Source organism: Cephus cinctus, unplaced genomic scaffold, assembly GCF_000341935.2.
Source record: "Cephus cinctus unplaced genomic scaffold, Ccin1 Ccin1_scaffold0351, whole genome shotgun sequence".
In the NCBI taxonomy this organism is placed as follows: Eukaryota; Metazoa; Arthropoda; class Insecta; order Hymenoptera; family Cephidae; genus Cephus; species Cephus cinctus.
The window spans coordinates 189274-206475 of record NW_014333043.1 but is presented as its reverse complement, the minus strand read 5'-3'; the positions used below and the strand labels follow the sequence as shown (position 1 = coordinate 206475).

The following is a 17202-nucleotide window of genomic DNA, read 5'->3' as shown; positions in this document are numbered from 1 at the left end:
CGAAGGAGATCACGACGTACAGCATCCACGTCGTTAAATCGTTGCACAATGAGTTCAAAGAAGCGAATCGAAAATTACGTAAGAGGCCGTTAAGATACATTTTTTTAGCACGGTAGGTGCACCAAGGAATTTCCAGAAAGACGTCGGATGCAATTAACCATTATTTCGCTGGAAAAAAAAAAAGATTGATAAAGAAAATTTTCAAAATCAACGTAATTCTCGATTTTACGTCACGAGGCAATAACAGTGACTGCCGCCAAGTCGCGAATCGTTAGACGACGTTATCCATCGGTAAATCTCGCACGATGACGAAATAAGATGAGCTATTACGTGTAGGTACAATGTCATTCTCGTGTTACGTGAATGGTCCTGATATCTCGAGAGATCATCTCGCAGATCGACTTCCGGTAACTGGTGTTAACCATTGTGTGCATTCAGGCTGTATTTGGTATAAATGCAACGACGTGTCTGCAGTCGGTGCATAGCGGTGCAGTACAGTGCATACTACGGTGCATCCTACTGTTTCGATTTTACGAACCCTTACAGGCGACCCTTACCGAAAATTCGCAATGAGGCTGTCGATCGGATTGCTTGGATTGCTGCTGACGGCGGTGAGTACTAAATTAGCGACATGACGTTGATTTAAAAAATCCCCAAAAAAAAAGTAATCAGCCAAAATTGTCCCGTTGAACATCAACCCAGCTCGTCGCAGCAGCCAAGGAGGATAAAACGGATGTGAAGATAAAGGAAGCATACGCGGATTGCGCGAAGGAGCTGGGGATGGATATGGGTAAATGAAAAAAATCGGCCAATTTTAGTTTTCACGAGTATCCACGTAAAAGGATTTTTTTTCAGAAAAATTGAAATCACGCGGTTTCAGTCAAGAGCGCGACAAGGAGCACGACTGTTTAGATGCCTGTGCACTGCGTGAGCTCGGTGTAGTAAGTTTTTCCAAAAATATGATTGATCTGAGCATGGGAGAAAATTTCGATAAATAACACTGTCATTGCCAGATGGAATCCGGAAAGCTGTCAAAGGAGGTCATGGTCAAGATGATTGAAGAAACCATAGAGAACGAGCACGAGGAGAAACGCACGGAATTATTAAAAATCACAAACGCCTGTGTAGACGACGGTGAGTTTTTAAAAATCTACATTACACCATTGAGACCCGTCATTCCCATTAACCTTCACAGCCGGTACATCCGAAGACGAGTGCGAAACGGCAGGTGCGTTTTCGTTCTGTTTCCATAAGAAAATGCAAGGACTAATGAAAGAATAGAGAAACAACAAGAAAAACATGCCCGCAATCCCCAGACCCGAATTACCGAAGAATCGGCCGGCTGTAGATTGATAAATAATAATAATAAAGAAAATCATAGAAAAAGCAACGAGCTGACGCGTGGTCGAGTGTGTTATTACCTTATTACGAATACGTAAATAGTATGCGCGCAACAACGCGGACTGACTCGATCCATCAATTTGCATCTCGTAATCCGGGCTTAACGTAGCCAGGCGGTTCGGCTGGTGAAAAAGCCAAACCCGAGTACGGCCGAGCCCGGCCGAAGTCGAGAGCTCATAGACGCGAGCAGCAACGAGGGACCGCTTTCGAGCTTTGAGCCTCGGGAGCTTATGAATAATCAAGCGATTTTAACACGCTCTGCATTATTAAGCGGCACTTCGATTCGCGTCCATGAGAATGACGTCTTAAAGTGCGCGCCGGTAATATATGAGAATAATAAACGGGAGGAGCTGGGAACGTGACGTAGAATGACGACGAGGAAAATACAAATCCCATGCGAAATGTATCGCGTGGTATCGGGACTACGTGAATCAAAGTAATACATCCGGAAGGGACTGTACGCGTGACTTATAGAAGTACAGGCGTCTACGTACATTTTGACAGCTACTGTACATCGCGGTAAAATAAAAAAGATAAAAACCGTAATGCAAAGTTGTAACGTGACGCGTGGTTATCATCGTTATTAAAAGGGGCGCATTAACGAGAAATTATACATGCAATAATATCCAAGCGCCATTAGTAAGGTTAAAGGATTGCACCAATGAAATTATCCAGTCTACCCACCCGCTTCCTCCCCCTGCCCACGAACATAATGTCTGACGCTGTTATTAGCGTCGCTCTATTATTATCATGATTAATAAAAAAAAAAAATTGGGTTAATCAATTACTTTAGGCGCCTAAAAGGACCTCAGGCATGGAGATGCTTTCTCCCAGCTTCTCTCTTCCTCTCACTCTCTCTCTCTCTCTCTCTCTCTCTCTCTCTCTCTCTCTCTCTCTCTCTAAAACACTTCCTCGTTCAAACGACCCTTAATTTCGTTTACGATAATTTTATCAAATTATCCAAGCCCCGTAAGAGCGTCCCGAGCGCGCATGCGCAGTACGTACTTACCAGAACGAGAAACAATAGCGTTATAGCGGGTTCATAATAAACATAGTCAGTTCGCAGTGCACGTCAAGCAGCGACGACCTTTAAAAATATATAATGCATGAGAGAGCAGGGATCTACCAATGAGCTAGAGAGAGAGAGAGAGAGAGAGAGAGAGACGCAAAGAGGTGCGTGACGACGGGACGCGATGGTTAGATAAAGATCGGACATCAAAAAATAACCCATATACACAGCCCCATGCCAAAGACCCATGCCAGCGGTTAATGTAACGGAGGATCGGTCCCAGCAGACTCGTGCGTTAGTCGAATTCCGTAATACAACGTGAAATTAACATTGTTCGGATTCCGCAGGGTCGTCGTAAATCATGCCAGTAGCGTCAAATGAAAAGGCCAATGCTCAACGCTCGTGCAGACGCAAGGGCTTCCACGTAAATACCATATCAAAATAAATGACCGTACGGAGCGTGAACCATTGGCGGGAAAATAGTGAAAACCCTTTAACTTCGTCACCGAAACGAGTGGAACGTCTTGTAAAAGAATACAACAAAATGGCGAATACTATACGACCGGACGATCATATCCGAAGCGTATGGATCGTCGTGCACGAAGGGTTAAGCCATTTGCCGTGATCGTTCGGCCGAGTGCACAGTCGGTTCACAGTGCACTGTCGCCGTCGCATACATACATATAGGAAGTCAATACGAAGGGGTAGGTATAACATGACTTAACTTAACCTAACCTAACCTAATGCCAAGTACACAAGCGGATACATAGTCATACCTCCGTAGCGTAACGTGACGCTTTCCAAGTTAGGATCGTCCAGAAGTTCCATATTAGATATGGATGCGCCGAGTTCAGTCATGTCAGAAAAAACGAGTAAAAACGGCTGCGCAGCGTCGAATGGAAATTCCAGCAGCAACTGGACGCAGCTCGCGCGCGGTGCATCGTGGGACGAGTGGGCGAGGATGTTAAAGGGGGTGCTTGGGGGGAGGTGCTAGATGAACTATGGTCGGACTCGCGCGTATAGCGTAGCAGGGTGATCTCGCCACTTGGTATAACGGCCAGTGAGCGCATAGTTTTAAGGCTAGTCCACACGAGGTACGAGCGGCGATAGTTCACCGTTGAAACGACAGCTAATAAACCTAACTGCCGTAAAGACACCCAGGGCCAGGGTCATTTTCAAACTCCTCCAAAGCTCGCAACCCAGGCATGACTTCCGTGCGGCAAGTACCTCTCTCTACTGGTTGTGTCGGCTGACGGTAAGAGAGTAAGAGAGATACAGAGAGTGAAATAGAGAGAGAGAGAGAGAGTGAGAGAGAGAGGGGGGGGGATAAAGCGTGTAAAAGCGCGCGTCGAGCAAATTTCATCCCAGCAATAATAATTTCGCCGCGGAACGATTATGGGTAGCCGTAAAATTAAGCGCACCCGGACACTCAGGGTACGGCCCTGGGACGGTTTACCCGACACCCCAGGGACGCCTCTCAAATTTCGATGCCACCGCGAGCTTCTCGTGCTAATAAATAAATCGCGAAGGAGCGCTAAAAGGAAGTTACGGTGGGAGCGTTTTAAAAAAGTTTAAAATCCACGGGAAAGTCAAAAGTAAAAGCAATTGTGGTAACGGAATCTTCGTCCGCATTGAATCCCGTGTGACGTTCCTTTTCGTACGGTCTATATGGGTACCTGCGAACTCTTCGTAGCCTGGATCGTAAATATCGTATGAACGTAAAGAAGACTGGAAAAAAGGGAGAAAAAAAAAGAAAGAAAACTAGGGGAAATCAATGCACGTCCGACGGCAGAGAAGGAGAGTTACGACGAAGCCGGTATAACCCCGGATGGAGGTCCATGCCCTGTCTGTGTCTCTGAATCGATTTTAAGCGCATGGACCACCATAGGCGCCCCATAGGGGACCATATAGTCACCGCCAACGCCATCAGTCCCTCGCTTCTCATTCACGGGTGTCGCTGCAATTTCCCTCACGTGAAACCTTCACTTCTCGCGTATGTGTCAAGAGTGAAGTTTCCTGTACGTAACCGAAACGACGACCAAGAACGCATCCCAGGCCGACTTTACTGGACACTGTGTATACACCAACGGACATAGATAAACATATCCCCGTGAGCGCGTCACGTAGCCTCGCGACGCGTGACCGATCCTGACGCATCACGAAGCAGGAATCGACTATAGCTCCGAGTGCCAATCCTTCTAAATGGCGCTTAAAGCTCCCCATAGACTCCGATGGCCACTTACTTTTATTACTGCGGTTTATCGTTATATGATGCCACGCTATTTTCCTACGAATTTTTTTTCACCCTCTCTCTCTCTCTCTCTCTCTCCCATCCACCCACTGGGAACGTCCTTACGGTCTACGCGACCGCAAAACAACGTGGCGCAATAGACGCAGTATAGGGGATACCACATAAATACGCATACAAGCTCGCGGATGCTCGTTAAAGCCCGCCCTTCGGGAATTAATACGAATGCCTTGTACCCGCCCGGAGAATTCGTGTAGAAAAGTCCCTGCGGTAAAACGGGGGCCGACGTATCAGCCCACCCTGGCCCACTTGGAAAATACCAGTGGCAAGACTGCAGAGCATTTCGTTAACAGTCGAAGCATTATGAGGCGAGTGAACGCCTTCCATGTTGTTCTCTTTCTTTGTCTCTCTCTCTCCCTCCTTCTCCTCGTGTACGTAGATACAGCATGTGGGTACGTGCGTACCGCGTGTGTACCTTATCACCAGGAGAACTCGGGCGAACGATAAAGGAGGCCATTGGCGCTTGACAAGACGGTGGCTGCGTTATGCCGGATAACATTTATCTTATCCAGGTGTACTCTGCCGAGTATTTCTTTGCTTAAGAATAGCGCGAAGAGGAGGGGCGATCGACGACCTGCCATTATTTACACGTAGCGATCAGGACCTTTGTACTGATTGAAAATTCCATTGAAAAAGGAACAATTAAGGAATTCCCCGTTAAACAGAGCTATAAGAATAAATTCTGTTTATCTCCCATTGACTTTCTAACGAAGGATATAGATGGCATATAGGCGTGTGTTCCGGTGTAAAGTGACTTGTCGACAGAGCATGAAGTACCGGCTCGAACGTGCCAGGCGTGATCGAAGGTGCCTGGAAAGTTGCGTGGAACCTGATTTTATCGTAATTTTTCATCCTTCTGCTTACGGGTGCACGGGGGACAAACGCACCGAGTATTGCGAGAGAGAGAATACCGATACCGGTCCCCTTGGGCCTGTGTGAGCAGTGGGAGGTAAATATTTGAATCCTTGCGCAGAAAGCCATCCAGCACTGGGGTAAGAGGAACGCGTTGAGACACGACGTCGTGCACCTTCGCCACGAAGCTATATTCCAGGCCTTCGATAGTGGCCCGATAGGTATAGTTACACGTGGCCATAAAGCCATCCTGGTTCCTTACCATCGGGTATGGGTAGGTAAGTTAAGAGTCCCTAGGGTAAACGGCACCTCGGAGCTGGAGTACTTATCGTAAAGCACTCGCGAGGGGGTGCAGACGTATATCCTAAAGTAACCGGAGCGTCGGTACACGAGAGTGCCTATCCAGACCAGTCCTGAGGAAGCTCATCATGCAGAACCTTGACCCTGTGACACTTGACGGCTTCCTAGAGCAAAGGATACACGTGCACGTTCCACAAGGGTGCATTACTTCATGTATCCCTACTGAGCTAGTAAATGTATAGTTACCTATTGTCTGATTTAATTATCCTAACGAGCAAGCGGTGGGACGACACTGGAGGTTGAAGGCCACGTGTACCACCATTTTTTTTAATTCTTTCTTTCCTTTACCTCCGCTATTCTCTCAACAAGGAGCACTAGGTACGTTTCTGCTAGCTTAGCCGGGATACCCAGTGACAAAGGACAAATCCGAGGATCCTAATGAGTGCATTAACACACAAAGGAACCCGAACTCCTGGTGGTTGGCTCATTCATAAATAACGTTCTCTCTTCCAGTACCATTCTCTTATTCTTCCTCTGACTCTACTTTCTCTCTCGTGTGCATGCTGTATTCTACGTATAGCTTCTTGCTCTCCCTTTCTCTCTCACCCGATTCACTCACCTCGGGCTTAGGGTTGGAACGTGTATACGTACGCGATGGCAGTCAGAGCGCAGACGCGTGCCTACGTACGTACGTTTCCCGTTGACAAGCTCAGCCGGGACACTCCAAATACGTGGTGCGCGTAGGCACCAATTTTTTTCCTGGCACCCACTCGCGCTTCGTGGAGGAACGGGTTTCGCAAACCGTTCAGTACATTCACTTGCATTGCGAATGACGGATCTTTCAATGATCACTTCACTTGATATCATATTGATAACGATATCTGGATGAACGAGACAGTGTTTCTGAATATTTTGTTGTATTTCTGTAGGAATCTCACTTGCGGCTGCGGTGCAATGTGCCAAGCGTAGTAATGATGGAGACATGTGAATTTCAGGTTTTTCTAGTTAATGTTACGTCCTGCGTGGGGAATGATGATCGCATGATCGTCGATCGACTTCAAGGCTCTTCCGCGACTTGAAGCCACTCTTGATACGTTCACTGAAGTGTGTTCCGGGAAGAGAGAGTAAATCTTGGGGCGCTGAATCAGTTCCTGGGATCACGAGGTATCTTTAGAGATGCTTGCTGAGATATGACTAGACTGTTTTCGTCGTGTCATCCGGATGGACAATGCTCGTGATACTGGTTCGGACTTTGCCAGTGAGGAATATAAATTTAGGATACCTGGACGCAAGATGCATAGATTCCCAGGTACTCCGGTCTCATGGAGAGCTGTGAAGGTGCGCATGATGTGTTTCTGAGTAACTATCTTCTTGTTTCTATGGTACATGCTGAATGTTGTATGTCATATTTTTTACAGGTGATAAAACAGAAACGTCATTGACTAAGTAGAACAGTCAACGACGCAGATCATTTGGCAGATTTAAATCTGTCATCGGGAAGAGACATGCGCTGTGCTTTGAAAATTCGAATTGGATGCGAGGGAGTTGGCAATCGAGACACATGGTCGAGCAGCTTTGGAGCAGTGACCGAGGAAATAATGAAATTGTATATTAGTTAAAGTTACTGACATTGGGAAAAGTGGACTCACCTTTGTTGTGTTTTCTCTTTTCTCAAGGCGCGCCGCAGGGCCTCTCTTCCCAAAATCCAATCAGGCAGATGACACTCCGCGTGTTTATGCCTTTCTGGTTACTTCGTAAGAAGACACTTTCTCTCTCACAACTTGGGATAACGTAAGAACGCGTCACAGCACCATAATTATTCGATTCACTTTATTCACGCACCTAAAATCACGGAAAAAACGCGACGCGACACATCGTCACCTGTTGCTCAGCCAAGAGACTGGAATGTGTTGCGGCTTAAGAGTGACTATGACCTGCGGACGACAGTGGCGACATCCGTCGGACAATTCTAGTACTTGTCATGTAGAAACTTGCAAGTTCAAACTCGTTTTTTCTTATGCATGCTTTGTATGAAATTAAATCAAGGAGAAGAAAAAAGATGAGGTGATGTTGCATCTCAACATATTCTTCACATGGACAAGATCCACAAACGGAAAGGCGTCTCCATGTACAGCTTTCTGATGAAACTTTTATTTGTTAATATTATTATAAAAACACTTGATTTTACTTTCTATTTGTATTTCAAGCAGAGCCAATTACGCGGTGGCTCGTTAGTATCAGGTGGATTAAGAGTAGTACAAGTATTATAAGGGATATGCCACCCATCTGGGCATTCTTGTGCTATTGGATGGTATTTGAGAGGTTTTTGTAGTTCTACTTGACCAGTATTGTGATTCACTCGTAACACGAAATATTGATGTGAAACCTGCCATTGTTTGAACAGAAATTTGATTTTTAAATTTTGTAGTAGATGTTTATGCGGACGCATCAAATCACGGGATACAAAATCTGTCGATCTTCCACTAGTTAACGTTGCATATAATAAATATGGGTCGTCTTGTGACCTATAAAAAATAATTGTAACTTAAATGATTTAAATAAATAAAAATCTAATTTACGTACAGGTCTTTTGTGAAAAATACACAGGCATTTTGCTTTATATAGTTTATATCCTCTTTTGGCCATAGATTCATGTGCTTTCGACCAATCACTAATAGTTTCTTCTTCTGAGAAACTAGATAGTGCACAACCAATCGAAGCTGTTGGGAATCAAATTTATTAGACTTCTACAAATCGTAAAAATTAATCTAAATATTTATTATGAAACTTTTACCTGTTTAGCTAACAATTTAGGTGACTGACCCGCCTGAGCATAGGCTACATTCAAGCCATCGATCACTACATCGTACGGTTTTGTACTTTCAACATAGTTTATAAAGAATTTTAATTCTTTTGGAGTAGTTTTTTGATAGGTATCCTTTCCAACAATTACATTCTGCAGTAAAAGTGTGGACAATGAATCAAATTCTTCTGATGTCAGAGAACATTCATTCAACTTCTGTGAACAGTGGTTGCAGATTCCACTGAATAAAAGTAACATTATATACATCATATAAACTACTGCCCAATTACTTTCAATGTAATCTGTAGTTATTGCGATCTGATACTGAATTAGATACTCACTTGAGATTCATACTAGTGTAGGATCCTTTCCAATTAAGCTTCTGACCAGTATCCATTAGTGCAGTTGCTATACTTTGTGGTACTATTATATAATTGTTGCCCCAAAAGTAAAATAACTTACTAAACTCATGTTTTAATTCCTTTACATCTTTGAAGTTTCGTATACAATAATTTATATAGGCCAGATAGGAGTGAGTTTGAGGTTTCAAGTTCAACGATACTTCATGGAAGTACTTCCATCCAACTTTTGGATTATTGTTATTAAATGCTGCAGCAATTATTGCTGAGTATGGTTTTGCATGTGGTTCTGTGGTTAATTTTATCATCTCTAACAATTCCTCACTTTCTTGCCATCTTTTAGTTAAACAGAGTGCTGAGATACAATTTTCAGCAGTTATGCAGTCTAAAAGAGGATACTTTTCCCTTATAGAATCATAAATATCACAAATTTCCTTTTTCTCTGATTCAGTCAGGTTTTCTTTTAATGTATATTGTTCTAAATATTTCACTATAATGCATAGATTTACATCAAAATTATTTGTCTTCAAAAAATCTATATAGGATGACATTTGATCCATGTTTCCATAACGTTTGCATAGATTCATAATAGCCACATCAATATTACTTTCGTTAACATTATGATGAAGTAAAACACTTTCTCGTACATGCTTCCATTGTTCACCAGGAATTTTGTCCTTGTTATTAAACACAGATTGTAATATTGTGATGTCATTTAATAGTCTGTCTATGTTGACTGCACTGTATGCCTTATGTATAATGGTGAAATAGGGTGGCAGTTTCTGCAAACTTTGTGCAACAAAGACAGAATTAAATCTCAACATTGCCATTGTTCATAGGTATCTGTAAAATCAAAGAAAAACAAAATTAATATGACGATATTCATTAATAGTCCTGCAACAAAGTAGAACTATCACATTAGTAAAGAAGTTTATCTCTCTGTGAGCTTCCTCTACTGGAAAAGGCCAAAGTAATCTAACTAAAATAATATTTCACACAGAGCACAATTACCTCGAGTCATTATTATTACAAATATAAAGTAGAGCATAGTGCGATAAAGAATTATACCATAAATTTTGGTAGTAGCCTGGGTAACTAGATCAACAAAAAACTGTAATTCATTGTAATCGACACACTTAACAATGTCATTTAGCATGTACGAAGTCAAATTATGAAATGTAATTGAATAACTGCCAAAGAAAATTCATAATCACACAAAAGAAATGTAAATACATATCAATTATATAATAATTGTTCATATATTCAAACGTAGCAAGTGAAGATAACACGTTTTTGTTTACGCATGAAATATCTAAAGTAACGATTGCTTGCAAGAAGAATTAACAATTTACAACGAGAGCAAACTAACCTTAAAATAAGAAAAATCGTTCGTCGCAAATATATACAGTTATATGATACCACGAATTCAATCATTTATAATTTCCCACTAGCTGGCACATCGGCTTACAGAAAATGTATATCTTTTAGGTTATGACCGGGCTGATATCATCTTCCGCGAATCATTGTTTATTGTTACCAGTGTTCAAGGCTTTACCAAAAGAGGAAGCTGCGACTAAATCAAGTAAAAAGCACCATCATCCTTACAAAGAATACTAACGCGTATTCCTCAGTTTTCAATTCATGTTATTTATCGCAAAACTGATAAAACCTACCTATCCTATTGGTCCTACAATATTGCATCGTCACATAAATCTAAACAAGTACCGTACGAATGAATATCTTTGATTAGGCCCTGGGTTTAACAGATCATCCTAATTTACGAAGATTCATTAAAATACAATGTGGATTTCAAATCCCTAAATTCAAGACATTTCTATCTCTTTAAAATCTGTTGAGGCCATTTCATTTCTCTTTAGTACATTTCAAGAATTGCGATAAGACTTTCAGGATGGAACGAGCAAATATTAAAATACTCCACTGAAAGGTCATTAGGGGAGAAGGTCCAGCAATAAAGAAAGAGTTGCAACAGCACTGACGAATTATAGTTGCCGATAAAGTAACATATAAAGTAAGCTGATAAACCGCTTGCCGCCTCTCTTAGTTCGCACTCCAACGTCTTGGTGCACTCCTCGTCATGGGGGTCTGTTTCCCGTAGTGTGTTTGACTGTCAGCATCAGATATCTTTTATCTGCGTGCTCTCAGCTTTCTCAGTTCTTTCACTCTATTAGTGCTGTTAGTTCTCTTGAATTTCAATAAATTCAACGATAATCGAAGTGAAGATCAAGTGATAAGAAATCATCGTCAGGAATCGCGTACAATTAATCCAAAGTAAAGATACCATTTAAGTATCCATCAATGCATTCCTAAACAGCTAAAAATATAATTTTTCATTTCGATATACCGAACAAACTTTTATTACCATCAACAAGTAAATCAGGCAATGGAGAGTTACACGTCAGACTCAAGCGATTCGGACTCAGCGACAAAGACCTTGGATCTATCTTATCTGATGCTGGACTCCAAAGTTTTGGATGAGCATTTTGAAAGCGCCAATAATCCTGAAAATGTTGAAACGATGCTTCTGCATCAGAACCGACTGAACCATATACCAGGAAGCATCATCCGGTTTATAAATCTCAGTACCCTGGACATATCAAATTGTGGATTAAATTCGTTACCTGATATCCTGGGTGACTGTCCTTTGACTTGTCTCGTCGCCAAGAACAACAACCTGACCAACGACAATTTACCGAAGAGTTTCGAACATATCCCCGTACTAAGGGAACTGAATTTAAGTGGTAATAGACTCACCGACTTTCCTGAACAGATTCTCGAACTGACCGCCCTGAAGTATCTCTACCTAGGAGGAAATAATATAAATCAGATCAAAAAGGACATATGGAAGCTTCAACGGTAATAATAATTTTGTCTGCTTACGTTGACACACTGCGGACAAATCATTTTATTGCAAATTTTATCCAATAGCCAGCTCTACATTTTTAGATAAATATAAAACACGAGATATCTCGTCGTCGGCCTCTAACGATGGAATACGAAACACGAGATATCTCATTATCCGTAAGCACAGTGTTAACCAGAGTGAAGTTGCGCAAGAGTCACAAGGCGTAAACAAGAAATTATGTTAACTATAATTTTTCACCTTACTTTAATTCAGATTGCAAGTCCTCTCCATGGGTGGGAACAGGTTGACCGAAGTCCCATCTACTGTTGGGCAATTGACCAGACTTAATGCACTGGTCCTTTGTGATAACATGCTCGAAAGTCTCCCTGGCTCGATAGCCAATCTGAAGAATCTAAAGTCTTTGTTACTTCATAAGAACAGACTCAAGACTCTGCCTACAGAAATCATCACTCTGAAATGTCTGACGGAAGTAAGTAGTCAACAAAGAAGAAATCTATTATACACATAACAATCGATAGCTTGCATCAAGATAAGGCAAATACCGCGAATTCTGTGATTAGAGATAACATAATAAAAATCATAAAAATATTTTAAAAACATTAGTTCCTTTCGACAGTCGAAGATAGTTAAAGAATTTATAAACACTCAAAGACTCGCTAACAGGAGACAAGCATTTTGCAAATATTCGAACGATCGTTGTGTCTCTGCCTTTGTCTCGCGCATATATGCGCCCATAAGATCCTCTCTCTCGCACTCGCAGCAGCTATAGAAAATTCGAAGGATCAGATCAACCCTTCTCTAGAAACTGTCTTACGAAAATTATTACTCGTGCAAAATATCAAGTCATTTTCTCTACATAATTGATTAATAAATGCATCTTCAAATCAGCATATTTATTTTCTCTTTAAAACGACTTTATTAAGCCTATGCGACATGCGTGCTAACGAATTATCAAAACTACCACCACCACTACTAACGCCAGTACAACATACTATTAATACCGCTCGCCCATTATGCTCCAGCGTTAATTAATAAATTCTAATTTCTTCCAGCTGTCTCTGAGGGACAATCCTCTGGTAGTGAGATTCGTCTCTGACATGACGCACAATCCGCCGTCTTTGCTGGAATTGGCGGCCCGTGTAATAAAGACCAATGACATATTTTACGACGAAGAGAGCGTCCCAAGGAATTTGATGAATTATCTCAACACAAGTCATCACTGTGTCAATCCAAAATGTCAAGGTATTAAAAAAGACAATTGCCAGGCAACAAGCGTATCATTAAGTTCTAATTGAAACAATCTACCAGGTGTCTTTTTCGACAATCGCGTCGAGCACATAAAATTCGTCGATTTCTGCGGCAAGTATCGTCTACCTTTGCTGCAGTATCTATGCAGCAGTAAATGCATCGGTCCTCGCGAAGGCGACGAGGAAGTCGTGAGTGGTGCGCTGATCCGGAAGGTACTACTGGGATGACAAAAAAGAAAAGTACAGTCAAACGCAACAAACGTACAAGGCATCCAAAACAGGCGCTCACCAAGAACCTTTAGATCACGACAATCGTTAACGTGCAAACTGGAATTATGAATCCGTCTGTAGCCAGCAGCAACGGCAACGACGATAAACCGAAGGGAAGCAAGACGAATAATCGCATTAAGATATAAATCACGTAAACCGATTCTAATGAATGTTCAATTAAACATTTGAAAGTCAATTTTCAAGTTAGAAGTAATAAATGAAATCGGCATTGAAAAGTCTCGTCATTTATATTTCCAGAACGATGACGACCATGCTCGTAGCGCAATTCTTCCCCCTCACGATACTGCCTACATATATATGTATTAGCGTATATATATTTATGTATAAAGTAAACGTGCGTGTCAACGTTATTGTTAATATTTTATTGTTAAATAAACCACAAAAATGTACAGTAATAATAGTATCATATAGAGCGTCCCCGATTGAGATGCGGCGGGGGACGGTCGATTCTCGCGTTAACACATTCAATAGTATGCTACAAGTACCATTATCGTCTATTCTCTATGTATGATTCGTGTCGAGTAAGACATTAAGAAGAATGCGAAAGTAAGGGGAGAGAAACAAAGATGATTCCGAGGAAACAAAGAGAAGAGAAAGATTGAGGGAGCCAAGTGGTAGTGGATAATGGAGAATGTGAGCGTGCAGTGGTTGGTACTGGGGAAAAGTGGGTGGCTGGGGGGGGGGATAGAAAACCGATAAAGAAAAATAATGGAAGAGAGAGAGAAAGAGAGAGAGAGAGAGAGAGAAACGTAAACGAAGGGAAACGCACGTAGTCATTTATAATTATTTATATTTATATTGAATAATCGTAATAATCGCTTTATTTTCTTTCCATCCTTCCATTATCTTTGCCTCCTTCCTCTCTCGTTATCCTTTATCCTCATAATCATATTAATCGTACTCGCTACAATGATCGTATAGTATAATTAAAACTTTGCGGCCTGCAGGCGTACGCTTTTAAAAAGATGGACGCCGCCACTTTTTTTCTTTCATCTAATTCGAGAAACATCGAGTTCCTTCGTTTTATTAATATTTATCGTTTTACGTTTTTTTTTTCTTAAATTTTTTCCACTGCTTCCATCCCACGAGCACGCGCACTCTCTTCTTATCTCTTCTTTCTCCATTACTCCTCTGGTTTCCTGCTTCCACTTTATCTATACCTTTTTCCTCACATTCTTCATCGTGGCTCCTACCACTTTTGCCATTCGTCCAATTGGCATTTATAATTCGAGAATTTTTTTTTTTTTTTTTCATTCCTTCATCGTTCTCTCATCATACTCTTATTCTTTCGTGTGGTCACTCAACATTCTCTCTCTCTCTCTCTCTCTCTCTCTCTCTCTCTCTCTCTCTCTTACATGTTCATACATTCATTCTCGCACGACCTTCATATCCTGAAATTTGTCTTCCCGCCCCTCTCTCCCTCTCTTTCTCCCTCACGTTCTCAATCCCTTTGTATCTCACTTTGTATCAATCATTCTTACGTTAATTAATCTCTGGGTAAGCAATCACGTAAATCTACGTATTAAAGAATTTCCCTAGTATCATACAACTTGCGATGAAATTTCGAAAGCGTCTGGAGCTTCAATTTCTCGCGAGACGCTCTTTCGTATTTAACCTTAACTCTTACGTTCTCTCGTGCTTCGAAATTTGTCTATGTCCCCTCGCTCCCCCCATCGCGCACTCTCCTCCCCACCCACAACACCCAGTGTTTCAGGATCAAGATACTTTTTTCATCCCATCCTCTCTCCTCCTCTTCTTCGCGGCAGCCTTGGTCTCCTTTATGAACCCTCTTCCTCCGTCGCTATAGATATAGAAAGAAGCATCGAACAGCAATATTCGCCGGTTCATCGATACAAGCGAGAATCGCAGCCAAATACGTGAAAAGAATCGCCAGGGAGGAAGTGACGCGGAGACGAGTAATAAAAGTGGCGGAACAACCGGAAGTCAAAGACGGACGAGCAGAGCGAACGAATAATTTTATTCCATGTCGAGAGAATAAATTTTGTTCGATCTCGAGTGTTTCTTCTTTCCCCCCCCCCTCGCCTTACTTTTGTCACGCTCCTACGTCATCTCCGTTCTTACGTCTTTCCTCCCTACGCCCTAATTGCGCGCGCTACTTGCGAAACGCCAGTCAATCCTTCGGGTGAGAATTTCTTTGTTTTGCTATTTATTAACAACAATTCAAGCACTATACACTCTTACGCGTATACTTCTCACGGGCAGGAAGTTCTTGGTCTACACGACTTCCGGTAATCGTGACGATCCATCGTACCGACCAACCAACCGATACAATAATTCGAATTATTAAATTAATCAATTCGGATGTCAGATTAACGATTCATCGAATACGGACGAAATCGGATCGTCGTGACAGGTAAAACAATATGGCGACCGTGAATTTTTATCGGCCTTATTGAAATAGGGCTACGAAATAGAGGCATTGATAATAATGAAAATAATAATAATAATAATAAAATTTCGAAATTTCTTTAAATCGTGTATAATCCTTACTCAATTTGTCCCTCTCTCCTTTGAGTTTCCTTAAATATATAAATTTTCCATATCTCGTAGTGGTATAATCAGCGTTGCTCTACTCTTTAGGTATTAATTAATTTTACTTCATAATAGTAGTAGCTACAGTAATAGTAATAGTAATAGTAGTCGTAGTAGTAGTGGTAGTAGTAGTAGGTGGTAGTAATAGTAGCAGTAGTAGTATTTCATGTATTCATCATCGCCGTCTTCGCGTAGCCTAGTCACACAGAATATATCGCTATCACCTATGGTGAGCTGCACAAAGGGTACGCATTAACATATCGATCACCACCCAAAAAAAAAATTGAAGTATTTCATTTTTTTTTTTTTTTTTTTTGAAAATTCATCAAATTTCATACCACTCGTTCGATTGAACTATAGTTTCACGTTGATCAGTTTTATTATTTTCTCTTGCTTTTATTTAAGAAATGGGTAGAGGAGATCAGGAGTTTTTGTGCCCTGCGTATCCTTTGGCTTTGCTATTATATTTTTATAGTTATATCTATATATATATATAGTTATCTTTAGGTAACAGTTATGTATGTAGCATTTTGTACAATATCTCTTAATCATCTCCGTTGCACCCCCTTTCTTTCGACATCCCCCTCCTCACTCTCTCACTCTCTCTCATTTACCCAATCTCCATTAGCTCTTTTACTCTAAATGACAAATAACGCGAAATTCACTTTTTTTCTCTTTTTCGGGCCCGCCCAAGTTGTATTATTTTTTTCATCACTCACTCTTTCACTCACTCGCTCTCCCTCCCCCTCTCCCCCTCTCGCACGCACACGCACCTACGCGCAGGCCAACTCAAAAAAAAAACGCACAGACACACCGACTCGACACGCAAGGATTATCACTATCCTACGTAACTTCTCCCCGTGATCCTCGATTACTCTGCGCAAGGATTCACTTTTAATGTTCAACGTTAAAGAAAGTAGCGAATAGACATTGGACGCGCATGCGCACACTTCCCTGCTGCTACGTCATCCGAAGTACCACGCTAAAACCTTAAATAAGACTTATCAGTTAAAGCTAATTATATTTATATATGTATACGCATACGTGTACACATACGACGAATGTTACCGCATTTTTATCGCAACCCCTATATGTATATACATATATATTCTCTTTATTTCTCTCTTTCACGTTCACCTCCCGTCTGCCTCGTCCGGGATTCGCGCTAACCCGCCACTAGGGATAGGGGATGTGG

General features: G+C 41.7%; 4 protein-coding genes across 10 annotated transcripts in view; 2 read left to right on the top strand and 2 right to left on the bottom strand.

Moving 5' to 3' along the window:
• Nucleotides 1–7838, bottom strand: part of LOC107267192 (protein sprint) — a 66267-nt gene extending 58429 nt beyond the window's left edge. Inside the window, 1 exon segment of the mRNA XM_025084417.1 lies at nt 7520–7838. The gene's annotated coding sequence lies outside the window, so the exon portion shown is untranslated.
• LOC107267197 lies at nt 143–7922 on the top strand. Of its 2 annotated transcripts, XM_015738574.2 has the most exons (6): nt 143–611; nt 703–790; nt 856–941; nt 1014–1134; nt 6866–7208; nt 7289–7922. In XM_015738574.2, exons 1-5 carry the CDS (start codon nt 570–572, stop codon nt 6877–6879), a joined length of 351 nt encoding a protein of 116 aa, XP_015594060.1. In that variant the 5' UTR covers nt 143–569; the 3' UTR covers nt 6880–7208; nt 7289–7922. The 2 variants fall into 2 exon arrangements, with proteins under 2 accessions (XP_015594060.1, XP_015594058.1); XM_015738572.1 differs by lacking the exons at nt 6866–7208; nt 7289–7922 and adding an exon at nt 1196–1393 and having other exon boundaries at nt 145–611.
• Nucleotides 7923–7999: 77 nt separating this feature from the next.
• LOC107267193 (mitochondrial ribonuclease P catalytic subunit) lies at nt 8000–10834 on the bottom strand. 6 transcript variants are annotated; one of them, XM_015738566.2, is made up of 5 exons: nt 10706–10834; nt 9015–9875; nt 8665–8914; nt 8454–8590; nt 8000–8395 (listed from the first exon to the last, which is right to left on the bottom strand). In XM_015738566.2, exons 2-5 carry the CDS (start codon nt 9860–9862, stop codon nt 8062–8064), a joined length of 1569 nt encoding a protein of 522 aa, XP_015594052.1. In that variant the 5' UTR covers nt 9863–9875; nt 10706–10834; the 3' UTR covers nt 8000–8061. The 6 variants fall into 6 exon arrangements, with proteins under 6 accessions (XP_015594052.1, XP_024940175.1, XP_015594051.1 ...); XM_025084407.1 differs by lacking the exon at nt 10706–10834 and adding an exon at nt 10638–10700; XM_015738565.1 differs by lacking the exon at nt 10706–10834 and adding an exon at nt 10402–10631.
• Nucleotides 10835–11028: 194 nt separating this feature from the next.
• Nucleotides 11029–13669, top strand: LOC107267194 (leucine-rich repeat-containing protein 58). Its single transcript, XM_015738568.2, has 4 exons — nt 11029–11906; nt 12169–12385; nt 12969–13158; nt 13225–13669. Exons 1-4 carry the CDS (start codon nt 11434–11436, stop codon nt 13389–13391), a joined length of 1047 nt encoding a protein of 348 aa, XP_015594054.1. The 5' UTR covers nt 11029–11433; the 3' UTR covers nt 13392–13669.
• The last annotated feature ends 3533 nt before the right edge of the window (nt 13670–17202 follow it).

What these genes read in the sequence shown, in the direction of transcription:
- LOC107267197 (XM_015738572.1), top strand. Translation starts at nt 570, where the DNA reads ATGAGGCTGTCGATCGGATTGCTTGGATTGCTGCTGACGGCG. An exon ending in GGAGCTGGGGATGGATATGG is followed by an intron (nt 791 to 855) that starts GTAAATGAAAAA and finishes ATTTTTTTTCAG; the next exon opens with AAAAATTGAAATCACGCGGT. An exon ending in CACTGCGTGAGCTCGGTGTA is followed by an intron (nt 942 to 1,013) that starts GTAAGTTTTTCC and finishes TGTCATTGCCAG; the next exon opens with ATGGAATCCGGAAAGCTGTC.
- LOC107267193 (XM_015738566.2), bottom strand. Translation starts at nt 9,862, where the DNA reads ATGGCAATGTTGAGATTTAATTCTGTCTTTGTTGCACAAAGTTTGCAG. An exon ending in CTAAATTGTTAGCTAAACAG is followed by an intron (nt 8,591 to 8,664) that starts GTAAAAGTTTCA and finishes GATTCCCAACAG; the next exon opens with CTTCGATTGGTTGTGCACTA. An exon ending in GTATTTTTCACAAAAGACCT is followed by an intron (nt 8,396 to 8,453) that starts GTACGTAAATTA and finishes TATTTTTTATAG; the next exon opens with GTCACAAGACGACCCATATT.
- LOC107267194 (XM_015738568.2), top strand. Translation starts at nt 11,434, where the DNA reads ATGGAGAGTTACACGTCAGACTCAAGCGATTCGGACTCAGCGACAAAG. An exon ending in CTCTGAAATGTCTGACGGAA is followed by an intron (nt 12,386 to 12,968) that starts GTAAGTAGTCAA and finishes AATTTCTTCCAG; the next exon opens with CTGTCTCTGAGGGACAATCC. An exon ending in TGTCAATCCAAAATGTCAAG is followed by an intron (nt 13,159 to 13,224) that starts GTATTAAAAAAG and finishes ACAATCTACCAG; the next exon opens with GTGTCTTTTTCGACAATCGC.